General features: G+C 43.8%; 1 protein-coding gene across 4 annotated transcripts in view; it reads left to right on the top strand.

Moving 5' to 3' along the window:
- The window catches only part of AK7 (adenylate kinase 7), a gene marked incomplete at both ends in the record, with an annotated part of 62222 nt that extends 58403 nt beyond the window's left edge, over positions 1–3819 (top strand). For all 4 annotated transcript variants that reach the window (XM_084240434.1, XM_084240435.1, XM_084240433.1 and 1 more), the window contains 2 exons: positions 3035–3193; positions 3781–3819. In XM_084240434.1, the coding sequence (XP_084096560.1) occupies positions 3035–3193; positions 3781–3819 (198 nt within the window). The remainder of the gene's footprint in view (positions 1–3034; positions 3194–3780) is intronic.
- Positions 3820–22305: the final 18486 nt, after the last annotated feature.

Below are 22305 nucleotides of genomic sequence, written 5' to 3'. Positions count from 1 at the left end.
CCAGACTGCAAACAAACAAATCACCATTAGCTCAACTTTCCATCTTGTTTCCCACTTCCCTTCCTTTTAGACTACATAATTTATAATCCAGAAGAGTAATTTATACTTGCTAGTTCTACTTCTCACCCACCACTTCCATTCCATCTGCACCCTGACATGCTTTGCAAACTCCTCCCTTTCAGAGTTCAAAGGACTGAAATGCCAAGTTCAAAAGCCTATTCTCCAATCTTAGCCTTCTTGTCCTCTTGATGGAACCTGACCACCTCACCCCTTCCTCCTTCAAATGCAATCTCATCTTTGATCTCTCAACACTCTTCTGCCATTTCTTTTCCTATAACATCCTCAAGCTTCTTCAAGGGCATTCTCTTCTTTAAGTCTTTTTTTTCTCCCAGAGTTCTGTCCTCCGCAATGTCCCCGCCATCTTCCCCGGGCTACTGATGAGTCATTTCCAGTACGGCCCTCAGTAACTGTCTAACACGACGTATGTGAATATGTGTTAAATGAAAGCTTACCGAACTAAAATAAATGAGGCCCAGTTTTTTTACCCCTAGTTCAAACTGCACCCAATTTCTAAAACTGTGTTCTACAATCTAGACCATCGTCTGGATTTCCCTGAGATACAGACCCAAAATTTCCAGAGTGGAGCTCACTGTCTCTCCCCAGTCCCGCACTGCCCACTGCTTTGCTCATCCCAGCCAGTCCACCACCAGCCAATGACTGAAAAACAGTTTTTTCCACCCCCTTCCTTCAAATCTTTTGACCCTTTCTCCCTCTCCTGTCCCTCTTAGCCCCACAAACCTCACTTCCTTTTTTATATACACCCATTTTTATAAGTGTCTTGCTTTGCCCCATAGCCTGCTATGTAAACTTTCAGTATTTGTCTTAGTCCTTCTGCCTGCCTTTACTGCACATCATTCCCCAAGACTCCTTCTGTTTCGCTGTATGTGGCAACATTTCATCCTCCCTTCTGGCTGCGTGGTGTTCCTGGGTGTGCATATGCCAGCTCTTCTGGGTCCAGTCCTCTATCAGCGGGCACAAGGGTTGTTTCCAGGTCATACTATTGTAAATAATGCTGCAATAAACATTGTAGAGCAGACAAATTTTGGATGGTTTCTTGTGTTTTGGAGAGATGTCCAAGTGTGGAATTGCTGGATCACGTGGCGTTTCCATTCTTCGCTTTTTAAGGTAAATCCAGGTCACTTTCCAAAATGGTGGCTCCAGTTCTCATTCTGGCCAACAGTGTGATGGCTTCCTTTCTCCACGCCCTCGCCAACACTCGTTGGAATGCTGCCTTTTTTGTTTTTCAGTATGTACTGTATCTCACTGGTATGCAAGGATATCTCATTGTGGTTTTGACCTGATTCTCGTTTATTAAAAGAGATAAGGACTATTTTTCTATGTTGCTGTTGGCCTTCTGGATATGCCCTTTGGAAATGTGTTTACTCAGAGCTGCTGCCCATTTGTTAACAGTGTTTTTTCTTTTTTTTTGTATTGTATTGTTATATCAAATAAGTTTTTTATATATCTTGGATATCAACTCTGAATTCCTAGTGTTTGCTAGATCAGAATAGGTTTATTTTTGATACATATTTCTAAACTATCCTCCGGCAAGGTTAAACCAGTTCACACCCCATCTGGCAGTGCCTTTCTCTACACCTTCTCCAGCTCTCCTTGCTTAGTTTTGCTCACACTTGCCAATCTGATAAACGAGCCTATCTCATTATTTGGTGTTCATTTCTCTGATCATAGATTTAATGGCATTGCCTGTGTTACGTATTTCTGTTTGTTCTCATGTTGCACATTTTCTCTGTCCATGTGTGGGCTGTGTGCCTTTTTAAAAATACTATTTTGCAAGAACAACTCCTGATAAGGTAGTGTAACAGAAACAGGAATGGCCCTGGGAGATAAGGATCTCCCAAACTGTGCTGCTGAAGTCCAAATTTTTTTTTTTATCAGTATGTGGCCCAGTGCAAGTTCCTCTGTGTGCCTGTTCTCCATCTGTAAAATGAGGATGATGATAGACCTCCTTTGTAGAGTCGTGGTGGTGATCGAAGAGTTAATACTTATACAACCTGGCCAATAGTGTGCATTCTCACAATACCCTGGCTTTTTATAATACGTGACACGTAGTTTTTCTCAACTCAACATTTATCTTTTAACATTACAGTGCTTTTTAGCCATCAAAATGCTTTATGTGCACAGTAATCAAATCCATCAGTCTTTTTCCCATTTTGATTTCTAGGTTGCGGTCTTACTGGCAAAGACTTCTTTTCAAACAAATTATATAGTTAGGACTTTTGATCTTGCAAGTGACAGAAAAGCAAAGTCAAAATGGCTCGGGAAGACAGACAATGTATACATTCACAGAAGAGGCCAGGCTGGCTTCAGCCCAGGCTCGATATAGCGACTCAGCAATGCCCGCAAGCACCAGGCCACTCTCCTCTCTGCCTTCCATGCTGGCATCATTCTCAGGCTCTCCCTGTTGTGTGCTGGGCCTTAACTCACATTCACAGCCAGGAGGTGGCATGGACTCATGGGCTAAGTCTCACCCAAGACACTAGACTGAGAAGAGAGATTTCTCAAAGAAAAACTGCAGTTATTATTCCGGAGAAAGGGGGACTGTAGGCTGAGCAAGGAAGAATATGTGCTCACGTATTCCTGACCTTCCAGACTTTCTGTTAGCGCTTGTATGATTTATTTTTCTTTCCTCCCTCTCTCCTCCCTCCCTCCCTCCCTCTCCTCCCCCATCTTTTTTTTTTTTTTTAAACTGTGATTTATCTGAGTGGCTACAATTTTTTTTTTTGTTTAAGAAGTGAGGTCAGGGTCCAGCTGGCTATTTCTAAATGACTCAGCAGTTGTTACAACACCACTTACATCTTTTCTCTGCTGATGGGAAGTGCCGGCATCACCACTACAGGCTGCTCCTTTGCAGCAGTATCTAGTTCTGAGCCACTCTGGGGGGAGCTATGTTGGGGGTTCTCACTTTTCTGACAATCTATTTACTTACTCCCCCCCCCAAATGTTTTACTTGTAGAATAAACAATTAGAGGAAGTGAAAAGAGAAGAGAGAGAATTACTAGAGGCCCAGTCTCTCCCCCTGAGGAACTATTTGATGACCTACGTGATGCCCACTCTCATGCAGGGCCTGAGCGAATGCTGCACGGTCAGGCCAGATGACCCTGTCGATTTTCTGGTAAGAGTTTTTTTTTTTTAAAGATTTATTTATTTTTTGCATAGAAGAACTGGGGTGTAGGCCAGAGGTGGGTGTGGGAGGGAGAGGATGGGTGAGAGGATTCACCAGAGACAGAGTGGGGAGCAGAACAGGCAGATCTACTGAAATCCACTGCTGAGGGGAGCAGCAGGGAGACAGGAGAGGTCTGCTGCGCCTTGTGGGTCAGCTTCCTGGCCGGGCATCAAATTCAGGTCACTACAATGGGGCATAGCAGTGATAGTGCTGAGACTTTAACCACTAGGCCACGAGGGAGGCCCCAGAGATTTTTTGTTTTAAATATCAATTTGAAAATAAGATGTGCCTGAATCTAAACAGCCAGTTAAGATCGAGAGACTGTGTTTGGTTATTTGGGAGACAGCCTCTAATACCTTCACGGTTTGTAATAAGACTTTTATTACTCATTTGTGTGCAAAAGGTTTATGTACTTTTATTTTTTAATTGTAAACACGAGTAGTACACATATATGACTAATAAATATCTCGTATCTTCTAAATTGTTAACTTAGTTTTTTTTTTTTTTCTTGTCTTTTTTCCTTCTTTCAATTACAGGCAGAGTATCTCTTCAAGAACAATCCTGAGGTGCAGTGAAACTTTAAAGATCTCGCATCCTACACCTTCACAGAGCTAGACACTATAGGCTGAAAAATTGTTTTAAAAAAGTGCAGTTCAAGTTTTTGGAAAAATCTATTTTTTTTCTTCCTGAAAACAAAGATTTTATTAAGTAGAAATCATTATAAAAAGTTATATGGCAATGGGTGAGTCACTACTTTGTTAAAGCTATATTTGAAAGGTAAATTGGCCTAGCTCATGTGGACAAATATGGTTTAATAGTTCATTCTTACATTAATGTTTATAGTAATTTATAGTATGAAGAGAGCCAGACTATATATTATTCTAATATGTAAGCTAATGAATTTACAAAATCTGTTATGGCCCCAATGCCAAAATTGGAAATGAAAATAAATGTGAATGGTTTATGCTTTGTTGAGTGAGGGTCAGTTGAACATCCTTGGTGTCCAAGGGCTTGCTTTTGAGTTCAGGGTCAGTGAGAAGAGCAAGTTGTAAACCTCTTGATGAAAAAATTTTATCACAAGCTGAGTAATTCTGATATTTGTGATAATTAGAAAGTTGCTGAATATTTTTAACAAACTAATATAGGTGTAAGCAATCAATCCCTATGGTCTTTGCTGGCTCTAAAGATTCCTTTAATTCCCAGAATAATAGTAATTGTTGAATTAGTTTAGTTTTATTTTAACTGCACATATCTTTCATTCCTTTAAATAATGTAATCTGAACATAACTATACTGTTTATACATAACATACATAACAATAAAATGTGCACAACATAAATTCTAACCATTTTAAGATGCACAAGCCAGTGACACTAAGCACATTCACCAAATAACACATCCGCTTTTCCCCACTATCTAGCTCCAAAACTTTTTCACTATCCCAGATGGAAATTCTGTAGCCACTAAGTAGTCACTCCTCCTCATCTCCTCCCTCATGCTCCTAACAACCACTATTTTGCTTTCTAGCTCTATGGATTTGTCTATTTTGGATATTTCATATAAATGGAATCATACAAAATGTGGCCTTTTGTATTTGAATTCTTTCAGTTAGCATGTTTTCAAAGTTCATCCGCATTGTGGCATGTATATTATCAGTACTGCATTCTTTTTAACGGCTGAATAATATTCCATTGTAGGGATACAATAACACTTTTGTTTAATTATCCCTTCGATGGTAGACAGTTGGGTGATTTCTACCTCTGGTACTGTGATAGCGCTATTATGAATATTCATATACAAATTCTTGTTTTGAATACCTGTTGTCAGTCCTGTTGAGTAGATACTTAGGAGTAGAATTGTGTAGTTACAAAAGGAATACCTCTTGTCATAAGGTAATTTTGTGTTAACTTATCGAGGAAGTGCCAAACCATTTTCCATAGCAGCTATACCATTTCACATTCCTGCCAGCAATGTCTGAGAATTCCATTTTCTCTGCATCTTTCCCAGCAATTGATAGTTTCTGGCTCTGACAAGTCAAAATAATAAAACTTACAGGATAGATATAACATAAGAGGGCTTCTTCTTAAGGGTGGACAAAGACTTCTGAAGACAATATTAAAAGAGTGGTAATTCTTTCATACCAATATGTGCCAGGTCCTGTCTTGTGCTTTGGGTTTAGAATAGTCTGAATAGCAGGTACAGTCAGGTCCCTACCTTCATGGAGTTTGGATTTTGTGAAGATGACAGAAAATATTAATAATTAAAAAAATTAACAAGAGGGCTCTATGTAATGAAGACTATAATGCAAATGAGCAGTTTCAATAAGGTGATCTGAAAAGGCATTTGAGCTTTGATAGACTGAGCATACGCCAGTTATAGGGAGAACTCGGGGGCACTCTGATGGGGATGAGGACAGAGGCGCTCAGACAGAGAGAGGTTTAGTGTATTTAAGAAAAAGACTAGAGACCAGTGGTATTGAAGCAGGACCAGGAAAGGGGAAGAGTTGGAGAAGGCGCTGGAGAGAAAATCAGAAGCCAGATCATACAGGGTCTTACAAAGCTTTAGACTTCAGAACGATGGGAAACTATTAAGTTGGGTTTAATGCAGGGGACTGATAAAATCAGAAATATGTTTTAAAAGTACAGATTCAACAAAGCAAAATACCTGTGAAACCCTAATTGGTTCTCATTGCTCATGCTCAGAAAGTCCAAGCCTGAACCACAAGATTGTCTCCACAAAGGAAGCTTTTTATTGGTGAGTGGCCCCATGTCAGGAGGACAGGAGAGTCAGGACTCGGGAAGATCTGCTCCCTGGAGTGGCAAGTGAAGGAAGCTTATATAGGAAAGAAAGGGATGTGAGAACATGCAGGCATGGGGAAGAGTTTCTTCATTCTCAGGTCCAGGATGGGGGCTGGGTGCTGGGCAGTCTAGCGTAGCTGATCACAAGACTATTGGTATTTCAGGAGTAGCTGCTGCTCTCTTTTGTGTTACCAGTTAAAAAGGCCCTCTGGTATTGTCAGGCACCAATGCTATCAGCTTCAGGAAGGAACAGAAATACCTGTTCATGGCCCGGAGGAAGGCAGTACAGTGGCTTCCACCACAGGGGTCATCTTCCCCGTTCAGGCCAACCACAAAATTAATAAAGAAAGTGAGGGTTCTGAGGTTAAGTGGAAGAGGAAAGGAAGAAAGGGATGAGGAGACATAAAGGATGGCAACAGGGAGAAAGAAGAAAAGCGGACATCAGGATACCCAGCTATCAGCAGGTCTAGAAGGGGGCAGATCTCAGTCTCTGAACACCAGCTCTGAATTCTCACACTGCTTTCATGAAAGTTGAAGTCAGAACAGAGTACAGAATAACCAGTTTCTTGCCTAAATTTCTCTTCACCTCCCCCACACTGTACACATTGAGTACCCGCAGAATGCCAGGCACTCCCTTCTCTGGTGATCAAGACAAACAAGCCCCGTGCTTGCAAAGATTTACATTCTTGTGGGGAAGATGAGGACAGGGGCCGGAGAAGGATCAGATGATAAAAATAAAATGGAAGTCCAGCTGCTCTGTGGTGAGAGGACCGGACAGCAGGACGATGAAAGCAGGGGAGGAGCAGCTAAAGAAGACAAGGTGAGGATGGGGTGGTGGCAGTAGAGATGGCAAGAAGGGGCTGGATTTCATGGAGTTTGGAGGTGGAATCAATGGAATGTGGTGATGGATGGGATATGGGTAGTGAGGGAGAGGATGGCATAAAGGATACTCAGCTTCTTGTTTTGGCGAGTCTGGAAGATGATAGTGGGGTTGACGTAGAGACAGAGACCAGAGATGGCACAGGTTTCGGGGCAGTTCTAACCAACGTGCTATTGTGCTGCTTTCTTTCATGCGAACGGTAGAAGACACATTCTTCAAAACAAACTAATGAGCATCTAAAAGGGAATGAGAATTCAATGAAAAGATGGGAGCACAGTACTCATTAGTTGAAAGTGTTTATTAATTTTACTTATTAATTTTACTTTAATGACTCATAAATGTGATTGTTGATTACAATCCACTATTAGTAGCCAAATGAATCACTGTAGTTGATGATTGGCAAGAAAATCTCCATATCACCAGTATCAGTTTAGAAATTCCTCCCACTGCTTAGGACTTCGTTGTGTGGAAAATGTTGAGTGAATGCTACCAAGAGACCAGTAGAAACATCTCCCCCTTTCCCAGCAATTGGTAGAAAGCAAGCAGGCGCTGGGGTAGGGCAAAGGGTGCAGTGAAGAGGCAGCAGCTGGAGGCTTATTTTTGAAGACAAGCCAGGCCAGAATAACAACACAGATATTGTCTTACCAATACAGCAAGATACTGTCTTACTAATACACTGGTAATTGGCTTTATCTCATTCTCCATTTCCCTTGGCTTGGAAGGGTTCCTAAATGTTGGGGATATGCGGATATCTAGGTCCTTACCCATTTGTCAAATGTGAGTTGGATTAGATTGTAGTGTCTGGCGGGATATATCTGTATATATCTGAAGCCCCTTCCGGGACTGGAACCTGATCTCAAGACACGATTCTTGCTTCCAGAGTTGGTAATCTCTGTCTCCAGGCCAGACTTTTCTTCTCAGTTCCTGAAACATAGTTTTCATTGCTGACAGACATTTCTGAAGGACCCACAGCTACTTGAAAATCAGCCTGTGTCACACTCCCCTCAAGATTCCATCCACTCACCCAGCCAGTTGTCTGTTTCCTATTTCATTTACATTTCAGCTCCATCCATTCTGTCACCCTCCCTGGAATCTTGGGAATCAACTTGGTCTTCTTCTACGCCATCACTTCTTGCGTCCAGGATTAAATGCATCCCCTAAATCTCAGATCTGCTCCTTTATTTCAAGTTTCTTCATCTCCCACCCGATTACAGCAAGTGCCACCTCACCCACTTTCCAGCTTCAAAACCTCTCCCTATGCAAACTTATTTCCTCCCCTATGAGTGATAATTCCAAAAATATGAATGTCATTCCATTTGTTTTAAAGCTTTCAATGGTTTCCCCCATTCATAAAGATAAAATCCAAATCTCTCTTTTAATGCTTTCAGGTCAGCTCCTCTGAGAGGCCTGGAATGACACCCTATCTATTGTTTTCCCCCCATAATTCTATCACTTATTTTATTCATTTATTTTTTTGTAATCCCCTTGTCTATTTATGGGTTTATTACTTGCCTCCCTCCTACCCTCTTAAATGTTGTATTTAAGTAGGTCAGGGATCTCGACTGTAGTGTTTTTTTTTTGAGGATCAATGTTCGTATTTTATTTTGTTCATATGTGACAAGAGAGTAACCTTGTTATTCAGGATACATTATATTAAATTAAGAAGAATTTAGCATTCCCTGAATCCATATTTGGCACTTTGAGGAACTTCCTTTAATATACCAAGTCCCAATGCATTCTTTTACAGACCAAAAAAGGAAACATACCTATATACAAGTGAGTTGAAAAAATTGGAGGATTTTGGGGGAAAAATAGTCCCATCGAATAAGCAGCATTTGTCTGTATTTTTCACAGAGGGAAGTAACCCCCCTTAGAGCATCGATGTGGTCTGGCACGTGTGCAGTTACACTTTAGTGAATGGAAACCCCTCATGATTGGCTTCTCACTTGGACGTTCCAGCTTCGTTTCCACAACTCTTCACCATCTACCTTGTGGTCATGACTTCAAAAATCTCCCTTTCTTCAAATAAACTTTAAATCCTTTGCAGTATTCTTTCCCTTTTTACTGTTCCCTTGACCCGATATGCTTTTTCCATCCAGCTACTTACTAATCCTAACATTTTATCACCTCCTACATGAAGTCTACTTGGCTCCACCTGCAGGAATAGATCTTTCTAAAAGTCTTCAGCTGGTAGCATGATACCTCAGTTGTGCTATCTTGTCCCTCTTTGGAAGGGTGAATCAAAAAGTTATGGGGCAACTACAGGCAGAAAGCTTAGAGATTAAGGACCCTCTCTTCTTTCACTGCCTTCTGAGATGTCAGGCTCTGAGTTCCCCTTCTTTAATGCAGAAAGGACATCAGTGCTGATCTTTGAGTCATTTTTAAGACCACAGCCAATATTTTATCATTTTTTCTGGATCTCATATTTTCAAGCTTTTTTTTTTTTAAGATTTATTTATTTTTATACAAGAACCGGGGTACAGGCCAAATGCTCGGGAGGGTGAGAGGATTCACCAGAGACAGAGCGGGGAACAGAACAGGCAGACTGACGAAATGCTGAGGGAAGCAGCAGGCGAGACAGGAGAGGTCTGCGGCACTATGTGGGATTCTCTTCGGCCAGCTGGGATCGAACCCGTGCTGCAGAGGCTGCGGACAGCTTCACAGTGCAGCACTCAAAACGCCTGCGCCACCAGGGAGACCCAGATTTTCAAGCTTTTAAGGACAGGTCTGCTACTGACCCCTTCACCCCAACCTGGATGACAAGTGGGTAAAGGAATAAGCAGAAGAATTGAGATTCCATGCAAGTCTGTCTCCAGCTCAGTGCTATTGAATGGAAATGCGGGTCACATGTATTATTGAAAACTTTCCAGGCCTCCCTGGTGGCGCAAAGGGCTGAGCGCAGTGCTGTGATGCTGTCTGCAGCCCTGCAGCATGAGTTCGATCCCTGCCCAGCCAGGGAGCTGCCCACATGGCTTGCAGGCTGCTCCCCTCAGCAGTGTGCTTCGGTCTATCTGCCTGTTCTGTTCCCCACTGTCTCTGCTGAATCCTCTTACCTCCCACATCTCTGGCTTGTACCCCAGTTCTTGTATGCATAAATGAATAAATGTTTAGGAAAAAAATAAAAATTTGCAGTAGCCACATTTTAAAAATTAAAAACAGGTGAGGTTAACTACCACTCCCCCACTATAACCTCCCTCTATCCCCTTGTCGCTTTCCCTCCCTGCCCCTTTAACCTCACATCCCTCAGGATGGTTATTGATGTTCACTGGCTTTTGAGTATCACGTTATCAAATTATCTGCTATATAAATATCTAGTATTTAACATTCCTTGTTATGCATAATTCGCTCAAATGCCCTGCACTTGTTGAAAATGTTTGCATTTCCACCTTTTTTAATTACTATTTAAGTTTTTTTATATTCCCCTTAACAATTACAACTCCCTTTTTTGACCACAAGTCCTCCTTTCCCCGCCCCTCACCCCCCATAGAGTGTCTCTGGTTCATAGTTGTTTGTTGATTTTGATATTTTCTTTCTTATCGTTATTCTTTTTCCTGGTCCCTTATTTAAGTTTTCTAGATTCCTGCTATGAGTGAGACCATCCGGTATTTTTCTTTTTCTTTCTGGCTTATTTCGCTGAGCATGATCCCTTCCAGCTCCATCCATGTTGCTGCAAATTGCATGTGTTTATTATCTTTTTTGAATGCTGAGTAATATTCCATGGTGTATATGGACCACATCTTCTTGATCCAGTCACCTATTTTTGGGCATTTGGGTTGTTTCCAAAGCTGAGCTATTATAAATAGTGCTGCTATAAACATAGGGGTGCAGGTGCCCTTTGGAATTGATGTTTCTGTGTCCTTTGGGTAAATACCTAGGAGTGGTGCATTTCCACCTTTCTTACGGCTTTAGAATACTGCACGGTGTGGCTACACCACATTTTCTTGGTCCAACCAACTGTCCGTAAACATTTAAGCTGCTTCCCTGTCCATGAAATTAATTTACTTACATTGGCTTTAACGCAATCTAGCCAAAACCCTACTTTGACATGTAATCAACACAGCTTCTCGGAGGGGCAGTTATTTTGCACTTACAGCTCATGTTAACTGCAGGAGCTTCCAGGGCTCCCCCCACGTGGTAATCTAGAGTTCTGGACACACGAGATTAGCGCCTGTGCTCTCCCCACCGAGCACCCCAGTCCCGCTAAACGTTCTGTGAAAAGAGGGAAATCCGTGGTCAAGTTTCCTGAGTTTCACAAGCGCCTATTACCGCGTCCCGACTAGCTTTCCGGTGCGGGTCCTCCCGGCCTCTCCCCTCTGCTGAGCCTTCCTTGTGACGCTTCAGAACGCGACCCAGAGCCCGGGGCGCCCCGGTTCCGCCTGTCCCAGACCCTGGCAAAATCTTGCTGGGGGTGGGGAGCTCATCTCCCAGGTCCCTCCCGCACCCCCGGATCGACTGATCGACTGGGGTGCAAAACGGCCTCAGGGGAACGTGTGACGCTCCCGTGCCGCCGTCCCAGCGGACACCGCCGTCCGAGCGTCCGGCGCGGGGCAGGGCCACCCCGGCTCCCGGGCCCGCGTGTCGGGCCGTCGCCTCAGCTCGCGCTCCGGAACCGGGCGGCGTCGCGGCCGGTCCTGCCCGCGTTCACCCGCAAGCAGGGCCGCGCGGGCAGGAAGGGGGCCACGACGCCTGCGGGGCCCCGCAGCCCGCCCCGGGGAGCGGCGCTGCTCGCGCGGGCGGACGGGGAGGCCGAGGCGGGAGCGCGGGCCGCACGCCACGCCAGCGCCGGCCTCGCTCGGGGCCTGCGCGGGTCCCTCCCGGCGTCCCCGCCCACGCCGACCCGGCGGAGCGCGGCCGCGCAACCCCCGACGCGCCGGAAGCGGCGCCTCACGCGCTCCGGGCACTCCCGGCCCTGCCTCCCGCCGACTGGGCCGCCCGGCCCGGCGGACGAGCGCCGCGCCCCGGCCCGAGGGCTACCGGCCGACCTTCCCCCAGGCGCCCCGCCCCCGGCAGCCCCCGCGGAAGCGCGACCGGCCGGGGGCAGAAACCGCCTGAGCGCCGGCCGGCCGCCGAACTACCCTTCCCGTGAGGCTTCGCGGCGCCGGGCCCCTGGCGCGCAGGCGCGCGCACAGCGTGCGCGGCGGCGTCAGCGGTTCTAGAACGTTGCTGTGGTAGCGCTCGGGCGCCATGTTAGGACGAAGGGGAAGGAGGAGAAGCGCTTAAAGCGGCGGGAGCGGGCGCGGGAGTGGGGTTGGACCCAGGGCTGAGGCAGGCCCCCCCCTCCCTCCCGCCTCAGTGGATCATGCCCAGGGCGGCAGCGGCGGCGGTTGCGGGGGGGAAGTGACTGGGCGGTGCCGGCGCAGGAGACGATGCCGTTGTAAGTGACTGGGGTTCTGTCTGCTCGCACGCCGGCGGGGCCGCGGGGCGTCGGGGGAGGGGAGGGGGGCGCGAGGCGGGCCCCCGCCGCGGGGCTGCCGGGGGGGGGGCGGCGCCCCCTGCTTCGCGCCCCGTCGCCGCCGCGCTTGCCCGCGCGCTCGCCGCCCCGAGCCCCCTCCCGGCCTCTGCCGCCGCCGGGCCGGGGCCTTCCCCTTCCGGAAGAGCCGGGGGGCCGCTCGCCCCGCCGCTCCCGCGCCCCCGGCCGGCCCGCGGGGAGGAGGCCCGGAGGCGGCGCGGCGGGCGGGCCCGGCTCCTCGCGCCAGGGCTGCGGCTGGGGCCGCCGCCGCCTCTGTTCCCGGGCCCCGCGCCGCCCCGAGCTGCCCAGGCCGGGCGCCGGGTTCGCCCCTTCCGCGTCCGAGCTAGCGCGACGCTCGTTCAAAACCCCCCGTTTGTGACCGTCGAGCCCCGCTCCGGGGACCCCCGGCCCGAGAAGGGGCGCGCTGCAGGCTGCCCTCCCGCTCGCGCGCCCCGCGCCGGCTGTGCCGGGGCCCCCGCGGCGCTCGCGCCCCACGCGTCTCCGGGTGCGCCCCGTTCTTTTGTTTTTGGCCGTGGACTCGAAGTTGGTCTGTTTGTGCCTTCTGGGCTCGCGGGGCCTGGGTCGCACTTTCTCGGGTATTAAAAAAGTTTTTTTCCTTCCCTTAAAGAACGGGATGTAATTTGAGAACTCGTCGTGGGGCGGGGAGCGGGGGAGGTGGCAGCCCCCTCCCCCCCCGGGGCGCAGCCTGGCGGGGCCCGAGGCGCGAGACCGCGTTCCTCAGTGTGGGAGGTGCCCGTGTGCCAGTGCCCCTTTGAGACGAGGGGCACGGTTTTTTATTCATCTTTGTGGCCCCCAAACGAAGCATGTGATTGACTCTGGAAGTTTCCCTTAAGGGGGGGGGAGTTGATAGTGTTTTGATTTCTGGACACCTAATGTGTAACAGCGCCGCAAGTTTTAGTTTTTAAACTAAGGACACTTTTTTTTTTTGTCTTGCAAATATGGTTATTTTACGATTTTAAAGTGCGTGCGTGCGTGTGTGCAGGCGAGGTTGTAACACAGGCTTTAAAAATATCTCTTGCGTTTTACAGTAAGAAGGAATTTCCTGCTCCTTCCTTTTCATTCACTCCTGACATTTTAGAGACCTTCTGAACATGTTTCTTCTCTAATGAGAATATTTGTTTTTATTAAATATGCAGGTCCAGCACTTGAGAATCTGCACGATATCTGTTAATTGATTCAGAGAAGGGTCCAAAGACGCTGGGAGAACTTACGTCTCAGCAAGATGTTTGTGCCATTTTTCATTTTAGCAGCAATTAAGATAAACCTTAATGTTTGCAGTGATGCCATGTGACTTCTTTGTCAGCGCATATTTTATTGCTGTTTTTGAAAATGCTTTTTCTCACAATGTCAGTTTTAAAAATTGATCCTCCATAGGAAATACGTGCTTGAAAAGACTTTAATGAAGTCGTAACTTAATAATTTGTGTCTTTCTAGGGATTAAAAGTACTTTTATACCTACTTTTCTCCAGCATTCTTTGCAGAAGGGAGCTATACATGTCCGTGAAAGATCTAAGTGCTTCAGTTCTTTGGAAGTTAGTTGGAATGTATAAAATGGAAGACAGTCAAGACCGCACATCACCCACAGATACCGCCTTTGCAGTGTGTTTCTTGAAATGTGAACAATATGGCCAGTTTTTCATTCGCTGTCTCTCTTTTTACCTCTAAAGGCGTTATAATCCTTTAGTAAACGGCATGGTGACCAAAGGTTACCTACTTAAATGGGCCTTTTTCCTCATTAATTTCCTTCCTTTGTTTTTCATATTCTGGTGTCACACTCATTTATTTTGTTTCTTTGGTGTTTTGAGTTATTTCCAGACTATATTGTATTTGACTTCCACTTCATTGCTGGTGTGCCTGTCCTGTTAAGTTTGGTGAGGTGGGGGGTAAGGCATAGACCATAGGTCAATTAGTTAGAATGGATTAAACCACAACAGATTATTGAGGTTTACGGTCATTACAAAACATTGTGGACGGTGTCCATATTTTGTTTAAAGATCATGTAATCGTATGAATAATACTGAAAGACTGATGTGATTTAGGAGCCATGGTGACGAAGCTCCCCAAAATTTTGATAGTCTCAGGATCCATTAACTCAGTTTTTTTGTGTATGTACTTTAGAGATACCAAGCTAGATAATTCCTTGCAGGGGGCCGTCCAGTGTATTGAAAAGTGTTTAACAGCATCCCTGGCCGCTACCTACTAGAGTTCAAGTCTTTCCTCCCCATCCCCTTTCTCATATGGTGATGACACCCAGAAATGTCTCCAGATTTTCCCAGATGTACCTAGGGTCAGACCTCCTTGTTGAGAACCACTGCATTAATTCTGCGTATATGCCTTTAGGGAAACTAGATTCTAATTTTCCCTTCACTGTACTAGTCTCATAATTTGTGTCAGTGTAGTTTTAACTATTATGCTTGCGTAAAAAATCTTTAAGACGCGTAACGAGTATCAGTGACCTGGCATTCATGCCACATTCATAGACTTGTTGCAGCTATTGGAAGAGAGATTTAGAGCATGACTTGGGGGAAAACAGTGACTTCTAAATATTTGTCAGCTTGCCACAAACGAGGGAATTGGAGTATTTTCGTGTATTCATAACAGGTAGAACTGGGACCTGTTAGTAGGTAGTGATAACCATGTAACATGGTTCATGGAGTGAGATTTTGTCCAAGTCTTGTGTGCAGGGTTGGGGGGGGAAAGGAAGGAGTTCCGTGCGATCCTTTCAGGGGTTAAATAGCTAAAATCATACTTTTACATAATAATAGCACTGAAGTGATATTATTTTTTTACTCTCGACATTTTCACCTGTGGTGCAGAAGCAGTGGTGGGCTGTAGTGCTGCCCGTGCCGTAGGAAGAGTCAAGGAAGAGGCGCCCTGTTGCAGGAAGTCACCGTGTTCTCTCTCACACCAGCCCTTGATGAAGCAGTACCAAAAAAGTGCTAATTTCATTAAGTTGACCCTTGAGTTTTTTAAATAAGCTGTGAGACTATGAGGTGGAAGTTGTGCATAACACTATACTAAAGATACGGTGTTTTCTTTCTTTCTTTTTTTTTTGAGAAGAACACATGTATGTGTATTTGATTTGTGAGCTAAACTAGTGCTTTACTCCGGAACTCTACTTGACCTGAAAGAACAAGTGATGAGCTGTGGGCATTCATGCTTGACTAGTGAGGCTGTCACTCTAGAGATCATGGTGGTGGTGGTGGGCCCGGATAAAATTTGAGCCTTCAAGCAAAAATTCAAATTTTGGAAAGCTTGCTTCTGCCATTCTGAGCTTGACAGCTTCTCAATAAGAATGTTTCTGGTTAGATTAGTGGTGATAGTTTTTTTTTGACGTTGTGGGATAACATGTCAACATTTGGAAGATGTACATAATTCAGTGAAGCCACATTTTTCAAGCCACCAATCATGATGTAATAAAATCTTACATGGGTAAAAGGCACATTCGAAGTAGCCAGTGACTTTCAGTGCAACATAGTACATAGGGTTCACTGATGAAGGTTTCAGCTTTCACACTGTAGCTCCTCATTAAGAAATTAACCACTTCTGGAGTTTTGATAGTGTCATAGGAGAATATTCAGTTATTTGAAAATGTAGACTTAACTAATAATGGCGTGATGCTGCATTTTCTTCCTGTGTATCTACCAAAACAATTAATGGAAAGGGATTGAATGTAGGAGCAGATTCAGGTATCTTGCTGTGTATGATTTAAAGAGAATTGCAAAAAAGTAAAACATTGTCATTCTTACTAATTTTTGTTTTGGAAAGCATTTTATAAAAGTTATTAATATCTTGTTAAGTGCATAAATATTTACAATAATTTCCCATGTGGGAAATATTGCCGCCCCCCCCCCACCTCCTTGGCATCTTCGATAAATTTTAAGAGTTATAAAAAGGTCCTAAGGCCAAAAAGGTAGAGAGCTTTTTTAGGACTGCTCTGGTATAATAGCTAACAGCTGCCCCTCACACTGCTGTTTCCAGTGCTTGTGCCAGTGCAGTAAGGTGGTTTCTGAGCACAGTCTGCAGGAGTGGATGCACATTATTTTCAGACATTTTTTGTTTCTTGTGAAAAACAATGTATTAGTTGGCCTTGAAGGAAAATAACTTCTGAGAGGTTTTGATTTGAAGATTTTAGACCTTAAGAGATTTTGTAGTGAATTGTTTGATGCTTAGAAAATGTCGGTTATAGATTTGAAATGTATTTTGTCTTAAGACTATTTTTAGTTTGTGCCTTTATTTATTTTGTAAAGATTTATTTATTTATGCATACATGCACGGGGTACAGGCCAGAGATGTGGGGGTGAGGATTTACCAGAGAAGGTGGGGAACAAAACAGGTAGACCGACTGAAACACAATGCTGAAGGGAGTAGTGGGCAAGGCAGGAGAGGTCTGCTGCACCTTGTGGGCAGCTTCCCACGCGATAAAGACTGAGGATAGCCTCACGGTGCCTAATCCCTTGTGCCACCAGGGAGGCCCAGTTTATGCTTTTAGATGGAACAGTTGGGAGGAGGTTTTGGAGTTGAGGAAATCTGTATACCTATTCCCGTTTCCCTCCAGGGGAAGGCTTCTGACTTTGACAACAGGACTTCAAAGATGTTTTGATTTGTCAGGACATAATACTGGTTAACTAAGCCACCTTTAAGTTAATAGTGCAATTAAATTTTACCTTCAATTGTATCTAGGCAAGTTATAAAAGCTACTTTGAGGTAAAATGAGGCCATTTGGATGGAGTTCTAGCTATTTCTCATTTTTGGTGGGGTTCTCACTTTTGGAGGCATGTGTTTTATTCTGTTCTGATTATCCGGCAACTTTTAATAATTGCACAATCTCAATTTATGATTCACAGAGCAGCAACTTTGTCGGAGGCATTAGTTCACCTTAAAGTTGGTTAAATTGAAGTCACCTGTTTGAAGTGTTGAAGCTGCTAAGTTGTAAATTGAGAGTTACCTCTGTGTTCCAAGTTACATTCTAATACTATATCATCTTCTGTGGACATTGTTGGGGAATTTTTGAGCAACTAAGTTGAATTTGTTTACGTCTTAAATAGAATTAATTTCCATGATCAAGTTTTTTGTGTGTAGGACATTTGAATTTCATTTTCACACTGGGAAGATTTATTACATGCTTAGAATATGCGTAAAGTGTAGTGTACTATAGAACTTAAGATAGTGTGTTAGCGGAATTTATTTAAAGTCATGTACAGATTGACCAATCACAGACTGCATTTTGTGATCACAGTCTTTCAATGGAAGGGAAGGTAGTGTTTTTTTAATCTTCGGGTGGTAGGTCTGCAGAATTGTATAACTTTCTCATTTGTGGAAAGTTAAGGGATTGGGGAGGACAAATATGTATGGATTTTGTTCTCTTCTGTCACAGTTGTCTTTCAAATTTGTATTCCCTCTGTATTTCATCCAGAACCCAGCTTCTTACATCTTACGGCAGGTTTTTTTGGAAATAGTTTTTGGATTATGAATAGTGTTCCTAAAAAGGAAAAAAAAGAGTAGTAGATCATATTGGTCATCAGAGACATGTCAGTTGCATTTCCTGGAACTTGTCTTTTATTTAGGCACACCTTGAAAATATGGTGGGTTCTGTTCTAGATCATCATGAAGTGAATATTGCAAGAAAGCAAGTCACACCATTTTTTTACTTCCTAGTGCATGTAAAAATTATGTTTACACTGTAGTATGCAGTGTATAATAGTTATATCTAAAGAACAATGTATATACTTTAATGAAATGTGACACAGACAGGAAGCGAGCTCATTCTCTTTGAAGAATAGTACCTATAGACTTGCTCCACGAAGGGTTGCCACATTCACTTTGTAAAAAAATGCAGGATCTATGAGGTTTCATAAAATGAGAGTGGCTTGTATATTGACTTTCTTTTCTGTACCTTTTCAGATTCTCTATATTTCCTTCATTTTCAAGTCGTCCTTGGTAAATTGGTGCAGGAGTGCTGTGGTTTGGCTAGATTTTTTTAAAGATTTATTATTTATGCATACAAGAACTGGGGTGTAGGCCAGAGGTGCCGGGGGTGAGAGGATTCACCAGAGACAGAGTGGGGAACAGAACAGGCAGATCTACTGAAACACACTGCTGAGGGGAGCAGCGGGCAAGACAGAAGAGGTCTACTGTGCCATGTGGGTCAGCTCCCTGGCTGAGAATGGAACTCTTGCTTGATAATGCTGAGACTTTAACCCCTGTGCCACCAGCGAGGTCCAGGTTTGCCTAGATTTTTAAGTTGTCCTGACCCATCTGGAGAAGAGGGCATAGGGGCAGTTGGAAGTACCCCAAAGGAAGGAAGGCAAACGAACTTGGCTTTGGAGTATCAGATAACATTTTCCTTTCTATTTTTTTTTTAAAGATTTATTTATTTATTTATACAAGCATTGGGTACAGTTAGAAGCGCGGGAGGGTGAGAAAATTCGCCAGAGCAGGGAACAGAGGAGGCAGACAGATGGAGGACACTGGCAAACAGATGGAGGACACTGCTGAGGATGGCAGCGGGCGTGGCAGGAGAGGTCTGCACGCCATGTGGGACCCTCGTCCGTGGCCATGGGCCACGGGGATCGAACCGGTGCTGCAGAGGCTGCGGGCAGCTTCACAGCCCAGCGCTTAACCACTGCGCCACCGGGGAGGCCCTCATTTTCCTTTCTAATCCACCTTGCATTTACAAAGTTTGACCTTAGGATTCATCATAATTCCATTTTAGCATAAATTGTCACTTCATCTGTGTTTGAAGTTCTGCTGCTGCTTACTAAATACTGGCTGAATGACCCACCTGGAATACATATTTTAAGAATATAGTTACATAGTTAGTATCTTACTTACACAGAACACCTGGCAGGCCAATGTGTTGCTATCCTTAGAATAATTTCTCAGTGAGGCAATACATTAATTGACTGTAAGCTACTAGTACAATTAAAATGTTTAAATTTTTGTTAAAAAGATTATATTATTTCTCCTAAGAATATTTAATACACATTCAGATACATTAAAGAGATCCCTTATTCCTTTTCCTCCCCAAACTTTTTTTCCTGCTCTCTCTGAATGGGGACTGTATGTTTAAGGTTAAAGCCTTAACAGTAAATATACTGTGGTGAATTGTTCATTCAGTAAGTTATTCTGATTTATGTGCTTCCAAAGAAAACTGTCAAGCAAGTTGAGCTTGCAGTTTTAACTTGACTAAAATTGAACTAGGGAGAAATGAACTTGAAGTGCTTTTCTGTTGGCTGATAGCTATAAAATGAGCCACTTGTTCTAATTAGTAAGGTGGGCCACAACATCTTCCAGGTGTCCAGTATGAGGAGTCGGGATCACATCAGAATGAGCTTTGCTTAGGGCCTCCCCGGTGGCGCAGCGGTTGAGCGCTGGGTTGCGAAGCTGCTCACAGCCTCTGCAGCACCTGTTCGATCCCCGGCTGCTCCCCGGCCACCAGAGGAGGATCCCAAATGTCGCGCAGACCTCTCCTGCCGCCCGCTGACTCCCCTCAGCAGTGTACTTTGGTCCTTCTGCCTGCTCTGCTCCCTGCTCTGGCTCTGGTGAATTCTCTCACCCTCCCGCGCTTCTGACTGTACCCAGTGCTTGTATAAATAAATAAATAAATCTTAAAAAAAAAAAGAGCTTTGCTTAAATTGGGATACAGTGTCATTCAGTAGTAACTGTTTGGGAAAAGAGCATTAGTGATTTGTTATCCTTTCCATGTGGGCGAGTCATCTGCCTAGATGGTCCCTGTCCGCCTTTCCTGTCCTGTCTTCAGTGTGCACGTCCGTCACCTGTTAGCATGGCCTGTTGTTGGAAGGGTCAGAATCCCACACTAAATTTAAGATTGTCACTGAGAACAGAGGTAATCTTTGGATTCCCAGTTTTAGCATTCTTACCTACATATTTAGGAATTCGGTAACTTATAGCCTGGTAAATACTATACTTTCTGGCAAAAATTAATTGAGGAAAAAGTGCTTTTCGGAAACTGATAACCTTGGGTGAGTTAACAGTTTTCTGAAGCAATATGTACGATCTTCTTTGTATCTACTATTTTAATCACAAAGTATTGCATGGAAAAATCTGTTTTTAAAGTCTTGTATTATTTCACTGTAAAATACTGTGTTTTGATTAGCTTTTTTAGCTAATAATGGAAAAGTAATTAGTATTTTAAATTGAGCACTTGTTTGGTGTTCCTAGTTGCCACAGAATGATTTTTGGGGAGTGATTTTAGCTCCCTGACTACCATTATTTTAATTTGATTTTCAACTTTGTGTAACAGTATTTATTGTAAAAATAATTAAACAGATTGGAGCAAAAGTTTATAAAGTATAAAGTAATTCTCCCATCTTATGTCAAGCTTGGGTGTGTCTATGCATAGATAAACATAATACACAGGTAATTTTTTTAAAGATTTATTTATGCATACAAGAACTGGGGTACAGGCCAGAGATGCAGGGGGTAAGAGGACTCACCAGAGACAGAGTGGGGAACAGAATAGGCAGACTGACTGAAATATACTCCTGAGGGGAGCAGCGGGTGAGACAGGCGAGGTCTGCTGTGCCATGTGGATTGCTCCCTGGCGGGCTGGGGATCAGAACTCATACTGCAGAGGCCATGGATTGCTCCAAAGTGCGGTGCTTAACCCTTTGCACCACCGCGGAGGCCCAATACATAGATAATTTTTAAAGGTACAAAAGTATCTTGTGACATGTATAGAGGCACTGCAACACAGACGTTTTCGATTATAGATGCCTGGATTCATATCTTGGCCAATGGATTTAATAGAGTTAGGAACAATTAATAATAATGTCGAATGCTTGATACACTGTCTGAGTTGCATTGAGATTTTAATAAGTGCTAGTTAATAGCATAGTTGCTAACAGCTTTTTTTCCACCTGACATAGTGTGAGCATCTTTCTATGCTATTGTATGTAATAACCACGTAATTTATTTATATGCGTGTATATATAGCATAGTATTACATTGTAAGACTTGTATATAACCTATCTTATATTGGTGGATATTAATGGTATTCATTTTGTTCTGTGCATTGCATATAGTGCTCCAGTGCACAGCCTTGGATATCTTTTGGTCTTATTCCTATGGGATTAAAATCCAGAAAGTGTGGGGTCGGGGAGGTATTTATTTGTAAATACCAAGCTTGCCCAGTCTATCAGGGATAAATGAGACACTGCTCATTTCAAGCTTATTCTTGCTTTATATGATTTTGGACCCATATCTGACCTGCCTTCTAGTCCATTATACACCTGTTGCAGGAATAACTAGAAGCTTGAATTTTATGTACTATTTTATATATTAAAAATGTATTGTGAATTAAAGAGGCTGTCTTGCCCAACATAGGACCTTCAGTTTGAGTCCTGTATCCTAATATTTCTCTAAGATAGATCACTAGAGATGAAGTTGTTAGACATAAACTTGTTAAATTGAAATACATGTATAATTTTGATGAGTATTGCCAGGTTGCTTTTTAAAATGATGTGCCAAGTTCATTCTATCATTATGGATTATTGCTCATTTTCTTACACTATATATTGTTAGTATATCAGCTTTGTTTTTCTTCAGTGTGAAAGAAAAATGGTTGTCTTAATTTGCTTCCCTGATTTGTAGCAAACTTTTTTTGCTTTAACATTGCGTTTGATGTATTTTTGCAATATAAAAATTGCAATTTTTATGTAGGCAGATCTGTTTTTGCGTGTGGCTTTTGTGAGTAGCTTAAATATGGTTCTGAAAATAGTGTTCGTTTTCTTTATTATTTTGAAAAGCCTGTAGTTCTTAATATGTTGAATTATCACCATATTTGGGTTTTAGGTTTTGTTGTGGCTATCCCAAAGCTGTTTTAGTGCAGCAGTCCCCCCTTGAACAGGAGATATATTCCAACAACCCTCACCCCCTACCCCATGGAAGCC

The sequence above is a fragment of the Talpa europaea genome (assembly GCF_964194135.1).
Source record: "Talpa europaea genome assembly, chromosome: 8".
Classification (NCBI taxonomy): domain Eukaryota; kingdom Metazoa; phylum Chordata; class Mammalia; order Eulipotyphla; family Talpidae; genus Talpa; species Talpa europaea.
This window is presented reverse-complemented; position numbering and strand designations above follow the sequence as displayed.